Here is a 21,529-nt window from a genome sequence, read left to right on the forward strand (position 1 = left end):
ACGCGTCGGGTCTACACGGAGGGGATGTTGCTGTGGGTTTGGCCCGGATGTTGCTCCCAGGTGTCCCTATGGGCTGACCTAACACAACCGGGTGGAGAGGTCCACTGGTCAAAGCCCGTCCGTGGAAAGTCAAAGGGCTAGATCTCGTGGTCAACCGCTCCAGGGTTAGGCGGGACGGGGGCCCTGGGGGATAGCAATGCCACCGGAGCGTCGCACCGGGCCCTCATACATGTGGGGTGGTGTGGTGGCATGTCTGAAGAGGCGGCACACGTCTTCGGGGTGTGGCCGCCGGCATACCTCTGTCGCCAGGAGAAGCCAGCGACTGCCATGTGGCTGTACTATGCCGACGGCCAGCCCGTCGGCATAGTACTGCCACGTGGCAGCCCGTGGTTGGCTAGGTTGTGTGACGGCGCCGTCTGTTGAAAATCTGCGCCGACGGTAGTTCTATGCCGACTGTCGTATGGCCGCCATCGGCATATATGCCTATGCCGACGGCTTTTCTATGCCGACGGTCTGACACAAGTACGCTGACGGTATCTATGCCGACGGTGGCCGTCGGCATAGACCTAGGCCGACGGCAGTGGGCCTAAGCCGGCGGCCGGCGGCATAGGGTGTTAGTCCGGTAGTGGGCGGGGTGTTAAGAAACATTAAACCATGTGAGTTACGCAACCAATTTGTATGAGTTAGATAAACAGTAATTAATGGCATTAGTAATATGACATGAAACCTTTGCAACATATCAGAATGTTAATATGGGCTTATTACTAATATGACCATGGTGGGCTAGGGTATAAAAAGCCATGAGATGGAGGGTTTTTATACATTAGTTGACTCGAGTTAACACAAGAGAAAACAATAAAAAGAGAATATAATAAAGAGCTGGCAACGAATTTATAACAGGTAGCGAGTGCCTCTTTTCACCGCGAAGAGTACAATAAAATCCCAAAATCCACAAAGACAGCAACACCGTGAGATGGATGAGCACCAGCGTACTCACCACTCGTTAAGCAATCAGGAACATTAACATATTCTCTTGTGATTAAAGCCTAGCTAGCCGCAGGAAATAAGCTTTGCTCCCTAAATTGACCCCTTGGACATGCCTATGACATCTTCACAATTGAGCATTGATTCTTGGCAGAATCCTAATGAAATTCCGAAAGTGTTTAAAGACTGTGAGTGGTCAGGAAACTAGGAGATACGTACCTTGCCGTTAAGGTTCCAATAATATAGGACAAAGACAAAAGATTCACCTATGTCTAATTTCTCATGCAACAGAAAAAAGATACCCTCGCCTCTATCAATATGCAACAGAAAAAAAAATAGCTAGGGAGAACTCAGAAATCAAGCTGGGCCACAGAATCTCTCGAATTTAAAAAAAATCCGATGTCTAATTTCTCATGAAGAATCTATACAGCCGGTAGTGGACTTTGCTTTTCTTCTGGAGACACTATGATGATCTGTTGGAAGGTAACTGTACTACACAGTTCAATGTTGTTGAGACGTCTCTACACGTGGCCGGACGCCTTGTTAAAGATTCAAGGAATTTTAGGTTCTCCGTCGCACTAACCAAACCGATGACTTGTTAGTGCATAGCCGGAGATATCGGCGTCCAGCGTCTACTCCAGCAGCGTGCATGCTTTCCTGCTGGAACTTGTAAGTTGTTCACCATGTGTGATGTTATGTGCAACTTTCAAGAGTGTGTATAATGCCTATGTGTAGAAGAAACAGTAGAGAGAAAGTATCGCCCAATGAGTGGAAACAATGGGTCATCATTGATTGTTTTTCAGTCTGGAGGCGTTTTTGCTCCCCGCTCCATCCTCGGCGAGCACGGTGGTTCCTTTCCCCTCCGTTCATGCCTCGCCCGCCAGAGGGTTGCGGTGCCCTGGATTTTTCGGCCGGTGCATAGTTAGGGGTAGGGATTGGTCCCTCGTCGGCACGACTGAGGCGGCGATGGCCCATCTGGGCGGGAAATAAGCCCTCCCAGCTTTGTTCCTACTCCATCAAGAACGGCTTTTGGCACTGGTAGAGAGCTCGAGATTTTGCGCACTGGTCCAGACCTGCTCTTGTGATTTTTACTCAGTACACTTTGAGAATAACGAGTCTACATTTGGAAATTGCTAATAGAGCTTCAGCTCCATGGAGCCTGAAATTTGAAAAAAAAAACATTTATGTGTCAAAAAGTTCTGAAAAAAAGTAGACATACCTATGGATGTATACTACTTGTCTCTACAGTTTCATTGTGAAATAGAGTTTATGCAAGCTACACATAACAAAATCATGTATTTCTAGCACATGTAGTATCTATCTATTCTATTTTATTATATACTAAAAGGAGGAAAATTAGAGATATTGACTAGAAAATCTCACAATTAATCAGAAAATAATGAAACTTCAACTTGTGGACAACGTGTTGTAACCATTCAATCTTTGTAACATAGATTTTATGTCAAAAATTGTATTAGAGATATTGGCTAGAAAATCTCTGGCGACGGCAGGGGAGATCAAGGGTGGAAGGGGAATCTAGAGCAGCCGCGGCAGAGGAGTCGCCCGATAGGACGACGCGGGGCCTGGCGAGTTGGTGCTGATTGAAGGGCTAGCTCCCGATTCTTTTCTCTCCAACTAAATTAGGCAGAACAGTAGTGAATCTTCAAGCAAGGAGACTGGCTCAATTTGCATCTCCAAAATAATACTCCAGTCATCTTTAGTTTGGCCAGTCCAATCATGTACTCACAATGCTCCAAGATACACGTGGAGTGAGGTTGTCGTATGCATCAAGTTGTTAATATAAAGTCTTTGCCAGAAAGAAGAAAGAAAGAGGACTTCCAGTAGTTGTGTACGTTCTTTCAAAGCAAGTACGTTTGGGGTCAAAACGCCGCAAAAAACAAAACGAACATTGTAGAATTCCGTGCAACTGGACACTATACAAGCTAGTCGCCGGTAGGTGCGCCGTATGTGCTGGTCGAAACTTACCAAATTAGACTCCAGTCAGTGGGTCACTGGTTGTTATTAGGAGAAACTGAAAGCCAGAGCAATACGCTATATACGTTCAAGTGAGCAGCTAGCTAGCCAGCACAACTAGGTTTCGGCCACCATGTAGTATGCAAGTTGTATGCTTTGATACACACGCTGTGACAGGACACTCCACGAATCCTTGTCATGTCTAACACCAGCACAAGTGAAAATACAACCTCACGCATTATAAATGTGTAAATCATCCTGAGCTTGCCTATGTGCTATCTTGCTGTCTATCCTACGGATGTTGAAGACTCTAGCATCAGCTTCGTTACTGTGGTTGATGAATGTATTAAGTGCAGGTCTGATTGTCCTAGGTGTTTTTCAGTGGACGCCTTCTTGTTGCTTGCCTGCTTCTGCCAAAACTTGATTATCTCTTAAGAAATTTGGTTTGTTAAGGTTCAGCACCTTGGCTACTTCAGAAACCAGCTCCAAGGCATTAGCTTCAGCCTGTATGACTGAACAAGCCGTTGATGCCGCAGTGGAAATAGCTTGGTGTGTCCCTCCTGCTGACAAAGACGCCCCTACAATGCATGGTTACTATAATTGGCCATTGAAAAACAAGAGGCAGTTTGGTAACTACAAGTTTGCCTTTCTTTATTCCTTCTCCACCGCATTACAATTTAAAATTGTTGAAACAAAGATTAGTAACATCCGATGTAAAATATTCATAAATTACATTGAAGTTGTATCAGAGTGTTCTGTTATAGCTGCAAGTAGTCTTGGCATTGGGGGCATATCAATCTCCTGTAGACCCTCAAGAACACGTACCACTTCATCCATCGCCGGCCGATCAAACTCATTATCTTGAATGCACCAACATGCAACTTTGCAGACCCTTTCAACTTGTACCGTATTGAAGTCACCATGTAACTGTGGATCCACCAAACTCCCCACATCCCCTTCGTGAAGCTTGTTGACGACTTGTACAGGGAAATATTCAACACGATAACTTTTGCTAGTGTATTCTTCACCTGAATTTCTCCTTCCCGACACGATTTCCAACAATACCATGCCAAAGCTATAAACATCAATTTTTGGTGTAACAGCAACTCCACTAAGCCACTCTGGGGCAAGATAACCTACAGTTCCCCTGAATGTAGTCAGAATTCGACTAAAATTTCTTCCCAAAAACGTTGCCAACCCAAAGTCCGCAACTTTAGGAGCAAATGATGCATCGAGGAGTATGTTTTCTGGCTTAATATCACAGTGTATGATGCACTTGTGGCAACTCTGATGCAAGTAGAACAATCCTCTAGCAACTCCTAGGGCTATTTGATACCTGGTACTCCAACTTAACACACCAAAATTGCTCTTAAATAGATGACCATCAAGAGAGCCATTTAGCATATGTTCATAGACAAGCAACCTATTATGTCCTTCACAGCAGAAACCAATCAATTTGACTAGATTGATATGTTGGATCAGTCCAAGTGAGCTCACCTCAGCCCTAAATTGCTTCTCTCCCTGGCGAGCACCATCAAGCCTTTTCACCGCTATCGGAGTCGATCCACTTAACACTCCCTTATAAACAGAGCCAAAACCACCTCCTCCCAGCTTTTCAGAGAAGTTCTTTGTAGCATGAACTAAATCGGTGTATCTAAAGGCAATAATCCCACCACAACCTTGGTTATCGTATAATGGAGAACAACACCACTTGAATTTGTTCCTCTGAACCACTAACAACATCACGAGCATTATTAAAGCAAAGCTAATAATGCTTGCAGCAATAACAACTCCAACGCTTAGTTTTCTTTTGTTTTTGCTCAGACTTGGAAAGTCATTGGCCGCAAGGCGAAGGTAAATAACATCTTCAGCAAAAATTTCAATGCCATCATTCAGATTTACGCTAAGCAATTCCCCATGCCAGACAGAGCACATGTTATTGTTATAGGAATAAGCAGTGCAGGAGCAAGAACCTCGACAAGCTTCTTCACATTTTCTCTGAGTGGTAATATTTTGTATGCTTTTTGGATTGTAGGGCAATGTAACATGAGCAATAGGGTGGAACATGTCTGTTGAACTTGTCTTGTTGCTAGGGCAATGTAATGGTGTATTTCTGATGCATCCTCCTGTCCGATCATCAAGGTACCAATCCGTTGGTGACTTCTGAGAGAAGCTCTCCATACAATCACAGAATGGACGTGCGTTACCACGTGCAGTGCCATTGCAGACCGTGAAAGGTCCGCAGGTAGCCGTAGGAGTGCAGGGATCAATAGGTTTGGATTGTACGGTTTGCCAAGACTGTTCGGCTTCCGACCATATATTCAGCTTGATCTGGCCAGAGATGTCTAGTGATAATGTGGAAGATGATTCTTCAGGTGAAGTGTACATGTAGTACTCCTCTTCGTTGCTATCAACGTATGTTACGTTAATCAAACCTTTGGTCCGTGAATCGGAATTTAGAACCATCATAATTACTGGTAAAAGTTTGGACATTTGTGATGTTCCATATTCCCAATTCCAGTACACTACTGAGGGATTTCGGCGCTTCATGATGATCCCACTGGTGGCTACTTCAAGGGTGTATGAGCCGAGACCTGGATCAATCAGGCTCTTCTTAGAGATGCCCAATCTACTCAAACCGGTGATCTTGTTCCGGCCTCCCTTGGCACCAGGAAGCAGAACATCTGTTGGGTAGTCGAAACTCTGCCACAACGGCAGACCAGATGATGGGCCTTCTGTGAGGACAAGGTTTCCGCTGTTCAAGAGAACGGCGGTACTACTGGTGTTTATGTTGGTTTGTGTTCTATTGATGATGTGAGTGGACCAGAGTACAGACTCGGTACCGGCATGGTTCACGATGGCAAGATTGCCATCGCTAGAGATTTTGAGGTGTGTTAGGTGGAGCTCGGGGCCGGGTATTGGCTTCTCTCTATTACCAACCCAGACAGTAGTGAAAACCGGAATCTTATCGAACCATATGCCAAGGTACCAGTTAGGGGAGGTGGTGGTGTCGGACTTACTGATGGTGGTGCGTGCTGCAGGCTGGAAGAAGCCGAGCGCGAACTTGCCGTTGCTTGAGACAAGCTTGTCGCCGACGGCAAGCGTTTGGCCTGCCGTGAGAGTATCATGTGAAGTTGTAGAGGAACATGGAGGAGCGTGGAAGGAGGAGACGAGGAGAAGTAGGAGTAATGTGTAGAGGGCAGGCATGGATAAGAGTGTCCAAGGACTTAGACAAGTGAGGAGACGAGCATGAGTAATGTGTTGACGCTGGAGGGATGTTGTGGTGTTGGGAGAAGGCAGAAGAAGTGTTTTTTATAGAATGAAAATGGCGGAGCGTATCATACACGTTCAGATGATTGAAGGAGAAGAATGGCTACATGTTTATCGAAAAGAGACGAATGGCTACATAGTATATACCCACATGGGCAGCCACTTGGACTAGTTAGGTGTACTCTGACGTCCTATATGTGTCAACAAAAAAGCGGTCAAGAATGTCCAGCTGAATGAAGGAGAAGGACGTACGGTCCACTTGGGGGGAGTGAGCGAGCGAAGCTTCCATGGCCCTTTCCCTTGCTCCAGCCAAAATGGGCCTTCACTACTGGAATTTTCATATACGCCGGGTGTAATGCTTTTCGTCGAGTGCTAAAACACGGACACTCGGCAAAGCAAGATTTGCCGAGTGTCACTCTCGGCAAACCCACCGTCACTTCAAACTGACATCTTTGCCGTCACTGCCTCACGGCAAAGAGGCACCGCACGGCAAAGTTGCAGACGCCGAGAGCCGCTCACGGCAAAGAGGAGCCACGTGGCATGCCCGTCCGCAACAGACGGCTCCGTCAGTTACTGCGTACTTTGCCGAGAGTCACCTTCGGCAAAGCATATGCAACATCCTATTTTTTTGTGTGTTCTTTCTAACTGATATGTGGTCCCACTGGTCACATTTATCAGTAAAAGTTTTAAATAACTTGCTAAATATTTTTTTAAATGACGATATCTTTGCCGAGAGCTGCTCTCGGCAATCCTTCTGACCAGTACGACAGCGTGGCCCACATAGGGGCTGACACTTTACATAGCTTTGCCGAGAGCTAGGCTCGGCAATGCTCGCCTTCTTTTCCAAGAGCTGCTCCCGGAAAAGTTGTGGCACAACAGTAGTGTCCCAGACGACCATGTTTCCGAGAGGAGCTCTCGGTAGTATATCGTTTTCCGAGTGTTGCTCTCGGAAATCTTTCCCATCCATTCTGCTGTCAAGCTATTTTTTTTCTGATCCCTACAGATAAAAACAACTGCAGTGCAATTTGATCATATATAGGCATAATTTGATCTAGTCCACACATATATAGGCATAATTTGATCATATATAGGCATAATTTGATCTAGTCCACACATATATAGGCATAATTAGGGATAGTCCACATATTGTCACACACAAGTCGAATGTATTATCCTAGTAGACGTCACAGACAAGTCGCAAATTCATACATATTGTCAGTACTTGCAAAACACGTGCATGTCACAATAGAAGTACACTTGTTCATATATAGATCATCTTGAGGAGGAGAGGCCATCGGGTTAACATTCTGGAGGAGGAGGAGGAGGGGCATCACTTGCACTGCTTCGAGATTGCATTAGAACCTATAAGATGAGAGTCACGTGAGGGTGGTTCGTCCATATGTAATGAATCTTCTACTCTAGTTTAGATAATGTTCTACCTGTAGTTGATCCTCAAGCAGCTTCAACCTCTTGTTCGTGTCTTCCCGTTCCTTTTCTCTGGACTCCTGCTCAGCCTACCGCCTTTGCTCCTCTTCAACAGCCCGTTGCGGCATTAAATCCCGTAACATGGCATTAGGCTCATATAGGTTGGAACGGTGCTATTTCGAGGCATGGACATAAATGAAAGGGTAGGATGCTAACCTTGATACGCGCTATCTCACGTGATGCGGTGGTTGGGCGACTCCATATGGACGGAGTTGAGCTGGTGCTCGACGCGCGTATCTCGTGCAGCTTGCGATGAGAGGAGGTGGCGATCGCCCCATTGCAAAGGAGGTGGCGGCCATGGCCCTTCCCCTCGCCAGCAATGATGAGAAGCTCAGGATCAAGGGGCTTGGACGTAGGTTCGGCTTCCTGCCCGTGCACCTCCTGGAAGACCTCTTTGAAGGTCCTCCACTTCTCCTCCGCCGACTCGATGCAGAACTCGGCGCCATCCTTCCCCTTGTGGCCTTCTCTCCAGGTTTCCAGGATGTGGACCGGGCGACCAGCCTTCGCCTCCTGCAAAATTAAACATCAAGTTGAATGAACCAAGATGCACCGTGCGAAAAAGTTAACATCTTAATCCACATACCATGTGTTGCTTGAGAGCAGTTAGGTTCCGGCTCCCCTGGACATGAGCAGGGCCTGGCATTTTGGCTCGTTCATTTCCCTTCTCCACATGCTGCGCCTGCCATGCTGGGTCACACCACATGTCAACCAGGGCCTCCCAACAATCCTCCTTCATCCAGGGTTCCTTCACCTAGTCAGACAAAATCGAATAATTGAGGAACAAGAGGGATGAATCAAAGTACTAGCAACCGATGTAGTCACTTACCACTGACAGGTATTCTTCTCGCGACAAGTTGGTCTGGTAAGCAGTCTTCCTGGTCATCTTCTCTCCCTTCTCATCGAGCGGCCGACACTGCATCACGGCTTTGTACCGCAGCATGTGCTTGGTGTCAGAGAGTATCTTTCGGGCAGATTTCACGATGCCTTTGATCGCCTTCTGCTTCTCACCATCCACGCAAGAAAATGTTTGCTACAAGAAAGCATATGGCATCTTCTCACCATCCACGCAAGCAAGGATTTGGATATGGAAAAATGCAGTGGTCGGAGCGAAGATACTTACAAAAAAAGCATTGATGACCCGAGTGGCCATGGTGACATCATGCTCATCCTTGTTGTGTAGATAATGCTCCCAGGTTAAACCTGGCGACGGCTGATCGTCATCACCCGGCTTGGACAATCCAGGGAAGTGCTTCCTCAAGAGGCAGCAGTTGGTTCCGGGACCTTCCCCGGACCACGCCCGGATTTCTTCCTCTTGGAAATGTTGCTCGAGGTAGACCCCGAGCCGTCCGAGGTCTCCATGTCGCCCGACTCGGTAGCGAGCGGATCTGGTCCATCTAAGTCCACTCCGCCATCCGATGATGACTCGTCGTCGGGAGTGGACTGGTGGGAGGCGGACGACTCGGTCCTACCAATCGGGACTCTCTGGTACTTACTAGTGCCCCCATCAGAATCTGAAAAACAAAATAAATATGGTGAATATTAACCACACTACTTCAATAGGCATCAAACTTTTTTTTATCAAAGAAGGGTTTTCCCCTTCCGATTTTCATTAAAGAAAACCAAGCCAACAGGTATTCATTTTGTTGATTAGTTTACATATCTATGTTAGGGACGATGACTAGTTGGATGCTTGGTTTCATTTCAACATTTCAATATAAAAGTGGAGCCGGCCTATATGTCCAAACTAAAAAAATCGCAAGTTATGTGAAAGAAGAGTATAAGCACAACCAAAATGGTAAATAAAAAGTATTGAAGCTTCATTTTAACTGGATGTAATATATGCCAACAAGCATAATTCATATATGATTCCCACTCTTTAGATCTTATCAAATCTGACTTGGATATAGAGTTCGCAACATGCTCCTCTAAATCCCGACACAATAACAACATTTATTTCATTGTTCTTGATGATAGGCGGAGATTAAAGTTCACTCAACATATGTGGATTATGGCACCATGGACTTTCAAGTACTCTTAGAAGGACCCCATGATTTGGATAGATGGCTGAAAGCTACAATGCTTAATCATTGCGGTCTATTCCAAACTTTGTTACACAAGCAAGCAATTTATCCATGGTTCGACTTTGAAACCAAATAATGTATGATTCCTTAATGGTTACACAAGCAAGCATCTAACATTCACTACTGGAATCGCCCTATACCTGCATGTAACATTCATTAATGGCCTGTGAAAGAGGATGCCCCTGCCACCACGACTCTCAACGGCGGAGGAGGAAAAGATACAGAGACGAGAGAGGGAGGAGGGGCCGGTTTTGTACTAACCTGAGGGCATCTCCAGCTGCCGCTCTACCCGACGAGCTCCGCTGTGGCGGCCGTCCTCGGGCCGCATCGAAGAACCGCCGCGCCGGCCGCCTGCCATGAAGCTTGGTGGCGACGACAGTTGGGGGCGGTGGCCGCAGTTGGTGGTGGTGGAGGAGGGGTGGCGGTGGCTGCAGTTGGGGGCGGTGGAGGAGGGGTGGCGGCGGCGATTTCGGCGGCGGCGGCGGCGGTGGCGTGGTGGTGGCGCGGGGAACAGAGAGGGGGCGGTGGCTGCAGTTGGTGGTGGTGGAGGAGAGGTGGCGGTGGCTGCAGTTGGGGGCGGTGGAGAAGGGGTGGCGGCGGCTGTTGGTGATGGTTCAGGGCGGTGGTGGCGATTTTGGCGAAGGCGGCGGTGGTGGCACGAGGAACAGAGAGGAGAAGAATGAAGATAGAAAGAAAGGGGAACGGTTAAGATCTAGGTTAGATGCTTTACCGAAGGTGACTCTCGGAAAAAGCGGCCATTACCGAGAGCCGATAATCGACCCTCGGTAACAACTGCTCTAATTTTTTGTTTTCCTTCTCTTTGTGTTTTTGTTTGGCAGTATCTTTTTTTTATCTGATATTTCATATTTTTTTACTACCAAAATTTGAAAATGCCATGACTTTTGATGAATTTTTTTGATAAAAGACTTTTGATGCACCCATATATATATATATATATATATATATATATGCTTATTGGGTTAGATTTGTTCAAAACTCAACTTTAAAGAGTGTAAAGTAAAAAAAAATGAGAAGAAGCAGTTGTTGACCGTGGACTTCTTCATTGTTCACGTCGTCGTTCTCTTGTCGTGGTGGAGAAGGAGGTTGATGAGGTTCATCTTGGTGTACTTCCTCGTTTTCTTCATCTTGATGTGTCCCACTCGTGGATGCTTCCGTATCAACTCTTCGTTCTCCTTGTCGTGAGGTAGAAGCTTCCACTTGGACACACCCTCTCGGTGCCGAATAATGCCCTAGACCGCCGGGGCCACCGGATGGGTGCTTGATATAGAGACCGCCCGAGGGGGGGAGGGCACCCCTACATGCGTGTGGACCATGCATATGCATGCAGGGGTGGTGTGCTATTTGAATAAGCAACGCACGTCCTTGACGTGACACGTGCCTCACAAACCACACACACGGGCGGGAACGTCGAGGACCGGCTGCGTCCGTCCCCGAGACAGAATCTTCGGTGGGTGATCCCGTGACAGAATGAGCCTAGACTTGGTCTGTCAACTCGCGATGACATGCACTAACGCGGAGAAGCAGTTATTCACCGTGGACTACACCCTCTCAGTGCCGAATAAAGCCCTAGACCGCCGGGGCCACCAGATGGGTGCTCGATATGGAGACCGCCCGAGGGGGGGAGGGCACCCCTACATGCGCGTGGCCCATGCATATGCATGCAGGGGTGGTGTGCTATTTGAATAAGCAACGCACGTCCTTGACGTGGCACGTGCCTCACAAACCACACACACGGGCGAGAACGTCGAGGACCGGCTGCGTTCGTCCCCGAGACAGAGTCTTTGGTGGGTTATCCCGTGACAGAACGGGCCTAGACTTGGTTTGTCATCTCGCGATGACATGCACTAACACGAAGAAGCAGTTATTCCCCATGGCCTACCCCCTCTAGGTGTCGAACAATGCCCTAGACCGCCGGGGCCACCGGAGTGGTGCCGGTCTCTAGAACCGGACGAGGCCCATCCGAAGAAGAAAACACAAGACGGTAATTATGATGTGCTAAGGTTGTTTGCCAAGCATGAAAGAAAACAACAAAAAGAAAGTATAATACATATTGTCGAGAATGGACAAGAAGGAAAGATGTCTAGGTTAGATGCTTTACCGAGAGCAACTCTCGAAAAAGGTGGCCATTACCGAGAGCCGAGAATCGACCCTCGGTAACCACTGCTCTAATTTTTTTCCCTTCTCTTTTTGTCTTTGTTTTGCACTATCTTTTTTGTATCTCATATTTCATATGCTTTTACGACCAAAGTTTATAAATTCCTTGACTTTTGATGAATTATTTCAAAGCTCAACTTTAAAGAGTGTAAAGTAATAAACATGAGAATAAGCAGTTGTTGACCGTGGCCTACCCCCTCTCTCGGTGCCGGTCAACTTTCTAGACCGGCACCGGGAGAGAACTTTAAAGAGTGTAAAGTAATAAACATGAGAAGAAGCAGTTGTTGACCGTGGCCTACCCCCTCTCTCGGTGCCGGTCAACTTCCTAGACCGCCGGGGCCACCGGATAGCCCATGCATACACATGCGATGGCCTTCTTTGAGAGCACAAGAAGTTTCAAGGCCAACGGAGCAACAGGACCCGCACTTCCTGCACAAACCGGACACATTCCCTCTCGATACCCATAGACTATCTCGAAGAACGGGCCTAGACTTGGTCTGTCATCTCGCGATGACATGCACTAACAGGGAGAAGCAGTTATTCACCATGGACTACACCCTCTCGGTGCCGAATAATGCCCTAGACCGCCGGGGCCACCGGATGGGTGCTCGATATAGAGACCGCCCGAGGGGGGGGGGGAGGGCACCCTACATGCGTGTGGCCCATGCATATGCATGCAGGGGTGGTGTGTTATTTGAATAAGCAACGCACGTCCTTGACGTGACACGTGCCTCACAAACCACACACACGGGCGGGAACGTCGAGGACCGGCTGCGTCCGTCCCCGAGACATAATCTTCGGTGGGTGATCCCGTGACAGAACGAGCCTAGACTTGGTCTGTCAACTCGCGATGACATGCACTAACACGGAGAAGCAGTTATTCACCGTGGACTACACCCTCTCGGTGACGAATAACGCCCTAGACCGCCGGGGCCACCGGATGGGTGCTTGATATGGAGACCGCCCGAGGGGGGGAGGGCACCCCAAATGCGCGTGGCCCATGCATATGCATGCAGGGGTGGTGTGCTATTTGAATAAGCAACGCACGTCCTTGACGTGGCACGTGCCTCACAAACCACAACGGGCCTAGACTTGGCCTGTCATCTCGCGATGACATGCACTAACACAAAGAAGTAGTTATTCCCCGTGGCCTACCCCCTCTAGGTGCCGAACAACGCCCTAGACCGCCGGGGCCACCGGAGCAACATGACCAGCACTTGCTGCACAAAACGGACACGTTACGACACCATTAATAAAAAAACACCGGCATCCACCATTAAGAAGAAGGCCTATCACTTTGAATGTTCTCTGCTCGAGACAGGTGAACATTCAAAGTGATAGTCCATCTCCTTAACAAGAGTGTAATGGATACCGAAGCTTACTGCATCTGGACTATCCCACTATTTAAATAGGTTATGTTGCTTGTCTCTAGGCGAGGTGGGACTAAACTTTGATGGTGCCCTTATCATTACCGAGAGCTACTCTCGGCACCTGCTAATTTACCGAGAGCCTAGAGTCGACCCTCGGTAACCACTGCTCTACCGAGAGTCCTCTCGGCATAACTGCAACAGCCAAGTGCCTTCAGCTCCCAGCGCATGCCTCTTTGCCGAGTGCCGCCCTCGGTAAAATTTTGTTCCCAGTTCTGTTCATACTGTTTTTTGCTCGAGTTGGTGCAGCAAAAACATTTATACAATACTCAAACTTGCATTTCAAGTCACACAAGTTAACAACAAACTCACATAAGCATTAATCCATAAATAGTTCACACAAGCTTCATTTCAAATCACAAAGTAGCTCTTTAGTACAAGTGCCTACTTACTAATTAAACAACAAAGTGGTCTGCATGCATGCACCATATGATAAAAAGCAACACCACAATTATGACAAACTAAAAGAGAATTATGAAGTTCTTCAACCCACTGAACCAGCTAAGCCGTGTCTGGCTTGCACCATTGCATAATTCTGTTTTTCTCTTTTGCTTAAGCAAATACTGATTGTAATGATACTCTGCCGTCTCTCTGTTGTTGAATGAGGCGAAGGAGTTGCCTTCATAATGAAGTATTTGTTCATTGCATTCCGAGCATGAATTGTAGACTCCTGGACATCGTCCTCTGTACACCACATACCACTTCATCTACAAAAAAAAGAAATAAGGCACATCATACATAATCAACATAAGCATTCATCACTCATACAATCAAAAGCATCGCAAGTGGCCATCTAAGTCCATATCAGCAGGTACATAACTATACCACTAAATCAACGTCAAACTATCTAGGTGACTACTCCGAGGTGTAGTCGGTGAAACCAGTGATCGTCGAGTCAGAGCACGTGGGGGCATCCCCCACAGTGGAGGACCAAGCATCGTCGGGAATGATGGTCGGTGGACTCAATGGCTCCTTGCGTGGTGGAGCCTTGCCCTCCTTAGCTGGGGGATTCTTCTTGGCCAGATCCACAAAAAACTTCATTAGGATCAGCTGTGGGTTCTTCTCAAGGAGTTCCTCCAAGCGGTCCTCGGAGCTCTTCTTCGTGTTCGTGGAGTCGACCCTAATGGAAGCTTTGTCGTTGGAGGAGGCCATAGCCAAAAAATCGATCGATGCTAACACCTTTCATCACACAATGGAAAATAACATAAGAATCAAACATGAAAGATATAACATGAAGAGCTCACGTAGATCGACCGCCATCATCAAAAGTCGATTTTCTTCCTCCAAGAACAACTCTCAACGACACTCTCTCATGTATATACGGTGGACACTCTCGCTGGTGGTGGTATATATGGTGGACACTCTCTCACGGGTATTTCAACTTTCGGTGATGGTTGAGCTGGGTGAGCCCCTCGTGCGTTATCAAGATATAACATGAGGAGCTCACACAGATCAACCGTCATCGCTCAAAAGTTGATTTTTCTTCCTCCAAGAACAACTCTCATCAACACTCTCTCACGTATATACGGTGGACACTCTCGCTGGTGGTGGTATATATGGTGGACACTCTCTCACGGGTATTTCAACTTTTGATGATGGTTGAGCTGGGTGAGCCCCTCGCGCGTTATCAAGATATAACATGAGGAGCTCACACAAATCAACCGTCATCGCTCAAAAGTTGATTTTTCTTCCTCCAAGAACAACTCTCATCGACACTATCTCACGTATCTCATTGGTCACATCCGCACATAGCATCCATGCATACAACATTATCAACAATTATCTACATTTTTTCTTTTGAAAAAAAAATGTATCTACATGGCATCCATCCATCTATCAATCCATCCATCTATCTATGCACCCATCTATCAATCCATCCATCTATCTATGCATCCATCTATCAATCCATCCATCTATCTATGCATCCATCTATCAATCCATCTATCTATACACACATGGAGAGGAGGAGGGGGGCTCATCGGAGGAAGGAGCTCGGTGTGGTGTGGGCACCGGTCAGTGGAGGGGCGCCGGTCGGTGGGGAGCAGAGGAGGAGGGGCGACGGTCGGTGGGGAGCTGAGAGAAGAAACAACAGGGGGGAAATATGCTTAAGTAGTCGACGTCACATTTGCCGAGTGCTTGTCGGTGCGGCCCTCGGAAAAGAAATCAACTCTAGATCTAGGTTAGATGATTTACCAAGAGCAGCTCTCAGAAAATACGTCCCCCTAGATCTAGGTTAGATGCTTTACCGAGAGTCACCCTCGGCAAAAGTAGACATTCTCGAGGGCCGATAGTCGACCCTCGGTAAGTATTGCTCTAATATTTTTTCCCTTCTCTTTTTGTCTTTGTTTTGCACTATCTTGGTCTGTCAACTCGCGATGACATGCACTAACACGGAGAAGCAGTTATTCACCATGGACTACACCCTCTCGATGCCGAATAACGCCCTAGACCGCCGGGGCCACCGGATGGGTGCTCGATATGGAGACCGCCCGAGGGGGGGAGGGCACCCCTACATGCGCATGGCCCATGCATATGCATGCAGGGGTGGTGTGCTATTTGAATAAGCAACGCACGTTCTTGACGTGGCACGTGCCTCACAAACCACACACATGGGCGGGAACGTCGAGGACCGGCTGCGTTCGTCCCCGAGACAGAGTCTTCGGTGGGCGATCCCGTGACAGAACGGTCCTAGACTTGGTCTGTCATCTCGCGATGACATGCACTAACACGAAGAAGCAGTTATTCCCCGTGGCCTACCCCCTCTAGGTGTCGAACAACGCCCTAGACCGCCGGGGCCAGCGGAGGGTTTCCGGTCTCTAGAACCGGACGAGGCCCATCCGAAGAAGAAAACACAAGACGGTAATTATGATTTGCTAAGGTTGTTTGCCAAGCATGAAAGAAAACAACAAAAAGAAAGTATAATACATATTATCGAGAATGAAAAAGAAGGATGTTGCTGTGGCTTGCTGTGGCTTTGGCCCGGATGTTACTCCAAAGTGTTCCTATGGGCTGACCTAACACAACCGGGTGGAGAGTTCCACTGGTCAAAGCCCATCCGTGCAAAGTCAAAGGGCTAGATCCCGTGGTCAAACGCTATAGGGTTAGGCGGGACGGGGGCCCTGGGGTGTAGAAATGCCACCGGAGAATCGCACCGGCCCTCATACATGCCGTGCGGTGTGGTGGCATGTCCGAAGAGGCGGCACGCGTCTCCGGGGTGTGGCCCCCCTCACGGATGGCGATGACACAGTAGTAGACGTTCTGCGGTAACGATGCGGCGTGAATATTATTAAATACTCGGAGCGCGATTAAATCATGAGGTTTTTACACGATGTGGGCACATGTGCTATAGGACTGGTGGTAATTTTTCATAATTTTTTGTGATGGAGAAGTATCTGATAAACTTCCCTCTCCGCGGATTGCTTTTCGCGTGCCTACGACTGTGGCCGACGGCCTCCGGGGGCTAGCACATGCCGCCAAATCTTGCGTAGGCAGCCTCTCACAAGTTTGGAAGTGTTGTGGCGGTTGCAAACGCCCGGCCCGCGTCTCCGGGGTGTGCCCCCCTCACGGACGGCGCCGCCGCCGGCACCTGGAGGTGGGAAACGGACGCGTCGGGTCTACACGGATGGGGTCTTGCTGTGGCTTTGACCCGGATGTTGCTCCAAAGTGTTCCGATGGGCTGACCTAACACAACCGGGTGGAGAGTTCCACTGGTCAAAGCCCATCCGTGCAAAGTCAAAGGGCTAGATCCCATGGTCAAACGCTACAGGGTTAGGCGGGACGGGGGCCCTGGGGGGGGGTAGAAATACCACCGAAGCATCGCACCGGGCCCTCATACATGCCGTACAGTGTGGTGGCATGTCCGAAGAGGCGGCACGCGTCTCCGGGGTGTGGCCCCCCTCACGGACGGCGATGACACAGTAGTAGACGTTCTGCGGTAACGATGCGGCGTGAATATTATTAAATAATCGGAGCGCGATAAAATCATGAGTTTTTTACACGACGTGGGCACATGTGCTATAGAACTGATGGTAATTTTTCATAATTTTTAGTGATGGAGAAGTATCTAATAAACTTCCCCCTCTGGGGATTGCTCTTCGCGTGCCTACGACTGTGGCCGGCGTCCTCTGGGGGCTAGCACATGCCGCCAAATCTTGCGTAGGCGGCCTCTCACAAGTTTGGAAGTGTTGTGGCGGTTGCAAACGCCCGGCCCGCGTCTCCGGGGTGTGCCTCCCCCTCACGGACGGCGCTGCCGCCGGCACCTGGAGGTGGGAAACGGACGCGTCGGGTCTACACGGATGGGGTCTTGCTGTGGCTTTGGCCCGGATGTTGCTCCAAAGTGTTCCGATGGGCTGACCTAACACAACCGGGTGGAGAGTTCCACTGGTCAAAGCCCATCCGTGCAAAGTCAAAGGGCTAGATCCCGTGGTCAAACGCTACAGGGTTAGGCGGGACGGGGCCCTGGGGGGTAGAAATACCACCGGAGCATCGCACCGGGCCCTCATACATGCCGTACAGTGTGGTGGCATGTCCGAAGAGGCGGCACGCGTCTCCGGGGTGTGGCCCCCCTCACGGACGGCGATGACACAGTAGTAGACGTTCTGCGGTAACGATGTGGCGTGAATATTATTAAATACTCGGAGCGCGATAACATCATGAGTTTTTTACACGACGTGGGCACATGTGCTATAGGACTGATGGTAATTTTTCATAATTTTTAGTGATGGAGAAGTATCTAATAAACTTCCCTCTCCGCGGATTGCTCTTCACGTGTCTACGACCGTGGCCGGCGGCCTCCGGGGCTAGCACATGCCGCCAAATCTTGCGTAGGCAGCCTCTCACAAGTTTGGAAGTGTTGTGGCGGTTGCAAACACCCGGCCCGCGTCTCCGGGGTGTGCCCCCCTCACGGACGGCGCCGCCGCCGGCACTTGGAGGGGGGAAACGGACGCGTCGGGTCTACACGGATGGGATCTTGCTGTGGCTTTGGCCTAGACTTGGTCTGTCATCTCGCGATGACATGCACTAACACGGAGAAGCAGTTATTCACCATGGACTACACCCTCTCGGTGCCGATCAACGCCCTAGACTGTCGGGGCCACCGGAGGGGTGCCGGTCTCTAGAACCAGGCGAGGCCCATCATTTGAAAAAGAAAACACAAGACGGTAATTATGATGTGCTAAGGTTGTTTGCCAAGCATGGAAGAAAACAACAAAGAAAAGTATAATACATATTATGGAGAATGCACAAGAAGGATGCTTTACCGAGAGTACCTCTCGGAAAATGCGGCCATTGCCGAGTGCTGCTGGACGAACCTCGGTAAATTCTGTCGGTGCGGCTCTCGGAAAAGCCCCCGAGATCTAGGTTAAGACTTTTACCGAGTGTCGTTAAAATTTGTCTCTCGGAAATGTTTCCCGCGGGGACTTATGCAAAATTTCCCCCTCGCGCGCGCTCACTCCTCTCTTCTCTCTCTGTTTCTCTCTGCCCCGCCCCCTCTGTCCGCCGCCGCCCCTTAGTGCCGCCGCCCCATCCGGCGAGCTTTGTCGCCGCCGCCTCCGCCGCCGCCGCCACCAGGAGTGCCTCCCCCGACCCCTCCACCTCCACCGAGCCCCCGCACCGCCACCTCCACCGAGCTCGTCCACAACCACCATCTCGGCCAAGCTTCACCGAGCGCCACCGGCACAACATCCCCTCCACTGAGCTCTACCTCGTCCGGCATCCACCTCCCCCGCCGCCCCCTGCCCCGTTGGTGAGCCCCTACTCAATCTCTTTTTTTTTGAAATAAAAGGGGTTTCCCCCCTCTCCATTACAACAAAAGGTGTATATATATATATGCATAGTGAATAATGTGTGTGAGTGTGTGCTTTGTATGTGTGTGTGTCAGTGAGTGATGTTGGTGTATGTGTGCATATATAATGAATGGTTTTTTTATATTTAGGTGTGTATATATGTGCATATATAATGAATGGTGTATGTGAGTGTGTGTGTGGGAGAGGGGTGCTATTGATGTGTGTGTGTGCATGTGTGAGTGAGTGTGTGATGTGTGTGTATGGATATGTGAGAGTTTGTGTGTGGGGGGTGTGTGAGTGAGTGTTATTGATTTTTGTGTGTTTGACGTATGATTGACACAACTTCATTCTTTCATGCAGGACATGCATCTATTTTGACAATAGAGCGAGTGAATTCCGTTGCACGCTTCAAGGATAATCTCTTCCCGTTCATGTGTAGGTTTTCATTATTTGTAGATCACCTAAATAGTCGTGTAACCTAGGTGTCTCCCATTCGGAAGGGTTGTATCTATAAATATGCAAGTCTTTGCATATTTATAACCTCAACTCTTTCGAATTGTCCATGTTTTCCATGGACAACCCGAGGATGTGTAGGCGGGTCATTTTCATGATGTACTTAGATCCGAGACAGAATTTCGACAGTGTCTCCTTGTTGTTCTCTAGATAGACATCCTCTTGGCTTATTGCTGAGACGTGTATTTGGAGAACAGCGGGGAGGTGCTACCGAAATTTTGTCTCGGGTCGGAGTACGTCATGAAAGCGGACCCAGCCTACACATCCTCGGGTGGGATTAGGACCTATCTTTACCTATTACATAGCTCAGTGCATGTCGTAAAACTTGATGGAACCACTTGTTACATAAAAAAAATTATGTGTGTGTTTCACTTTATATCAGAGGATGGAAGAACGTGAGTGGATGTACACCGGACATCCCAGCATGGAGGGTATGACCCCTGAGTGGAGGTCGAAGACCAATGATTTCCTGGAATTAGTATTTGCTGGAGAAACGCCAGTTCGTGGAATTTGGTGCCCATGCACGGAGTGTGATAACCAGACTGAAAGAGATAAGATTACTATGAGTAAACACTTAGGAAAATATGGGTTTACGCCAGGCTATTACCGGTGGATCTTTCACGGTGGGACAGAACAGTCCAGGGCGGAGGTGGTGCGACAACGCACCGGCGAATATGATACTCGGATTGAAAACCTGTTAGATGACATCCGCCGTGCGGATCCGCGAGAGGACCCGAACTCCGAGGAGCCGCCGGAAAGCCCTGAAGAGTATCATGCAGCTTTGTTTGCGGCACAAAAACCCCTTCACGCCTATACAAAGGTTACTCAACTAGATGGCATTGCACGCCTAATGGCCCTGAAGGCAAACCATAACATGAGCATAATTTGCTTCAATGAGTTATTGTCAGTTATTGCTAGCCTGTTGCCTAAAGAAAATATATTGCCAAAGAACATGTACGAGTCGAACAAAATCCTCGGTTCACTTAAGATGCCGTATGAGCAAATACATGCTTGTCCAAACGGATGCATGTTATTTAGAAATGAACATAAAGATACGAATTATTGTGTCAAGCGCAAATCCTCTAGGTATATTGAGGTAATAGATGATGATGGTAGCAAGAGGCAGCTCACAATTGCCGTCAATATCCTTCGATATCTTTCATTCATAGAAAGGATCCAGAGGCTTTATATGACCGAGGAAACTGCCCAATATATGAGATGGGCCGCCGAAGGGAAGATGTACAACACAAAAAAGATGCAACATCCACGGGATGGTGAAGCATGGAAGAAATTTGTTGACATCATAAGAAAAGAGATGACTGGAAGAGTGTAGCTATTGGGATAAAAACCGACGGGTTCAATCCATATGGTTTGATGGCTACCATATACAGTTGTTGGCCAGTATATGTTATCCCCCTGAATCTGCCCCCTGGCGTTTGCATGCAACGACATCACATGTTCCTGACGTTGATAATTCCAGGTCGTAACTATCCCGGGAAGCATATGAGTGTGTATATGGAGCCATTGGTGGACGACTTGCTTGTTGCTTGGAACAACAGGGTCCGGACATACGATGCCGTTTCAAAGAAGCACTTCAATATGCATATCTGGTACCACACATCGCTACATGACCTACCGGCACGTGTGATATTTTGTGGTTGGTGTGTAAAGGGGAAGTGGCCTTGCCCAGTGTGTCGACAGCGTGTGACTTTCATTTGGCTGGCTAAGGGTCACAAGTATGTATGCTTTGACCAACATCGGCAGTTCCTTCGTCCTGATCACCCATACAGGCAAGACGTTGTGCACTTCCAAAAAGGTGTTATTGTTGATGACCCGC

General features: G+C 48.5%; 1 protein-coding gene across 1 annotated transcript; it reads right to left on the reverse strand.

Moving 5' to 3' along the window:
- Nucleotides 1-3,194: 3,194 nt before the first annotated feature.
- On the reverse strand, nucleotides 3,195-6,462 carry LOC109785319 (G-type lectin S-receptor-like serine/threonine-protein kinase At2g19130). Its single transcript, XM_020343916.3, has one exon. It carries the CDS (start codon nucleotides 6,163-6,165, stop codon nucleotides 3,688-3,690), a length of 2,478 nt encoding a protein of 825 aa, XP_020199505.1. The 5' UTR covers nucleotides 6,166-6,462; the 3' UTR covers nucleotides 3,195-3,687.
- Between the last annotated feature and the right edge of the window lie 15,067 nt (nucleotides 6,463-21,529).

Source organism: Aegilops tauschii, chromosome 2 (genome assembly GCF_002575655.3).
Source record: "Aegilops tauschii subsp. strangulata cultivar AL8/78 chromosome 2, Aet v6.0, whole genome shotgun sequence".
In the NCBI taxonomy this organism is placed as follows: Eukaryota; Viridiplantae; Streptophyta; class Magnoliopsida; order Poales; family Poaceae; genus Aegilops; species Aegilops tauschii.

Coding starts and splice junctions, on each gene's coding strand:
- LOC109785319 (XM_020343916.3), bottom strand. CDS start 6,165: ATGCCTGCCCTCTACACATTACTCCTACTTCTCCTCGTCTCCTCCTTC.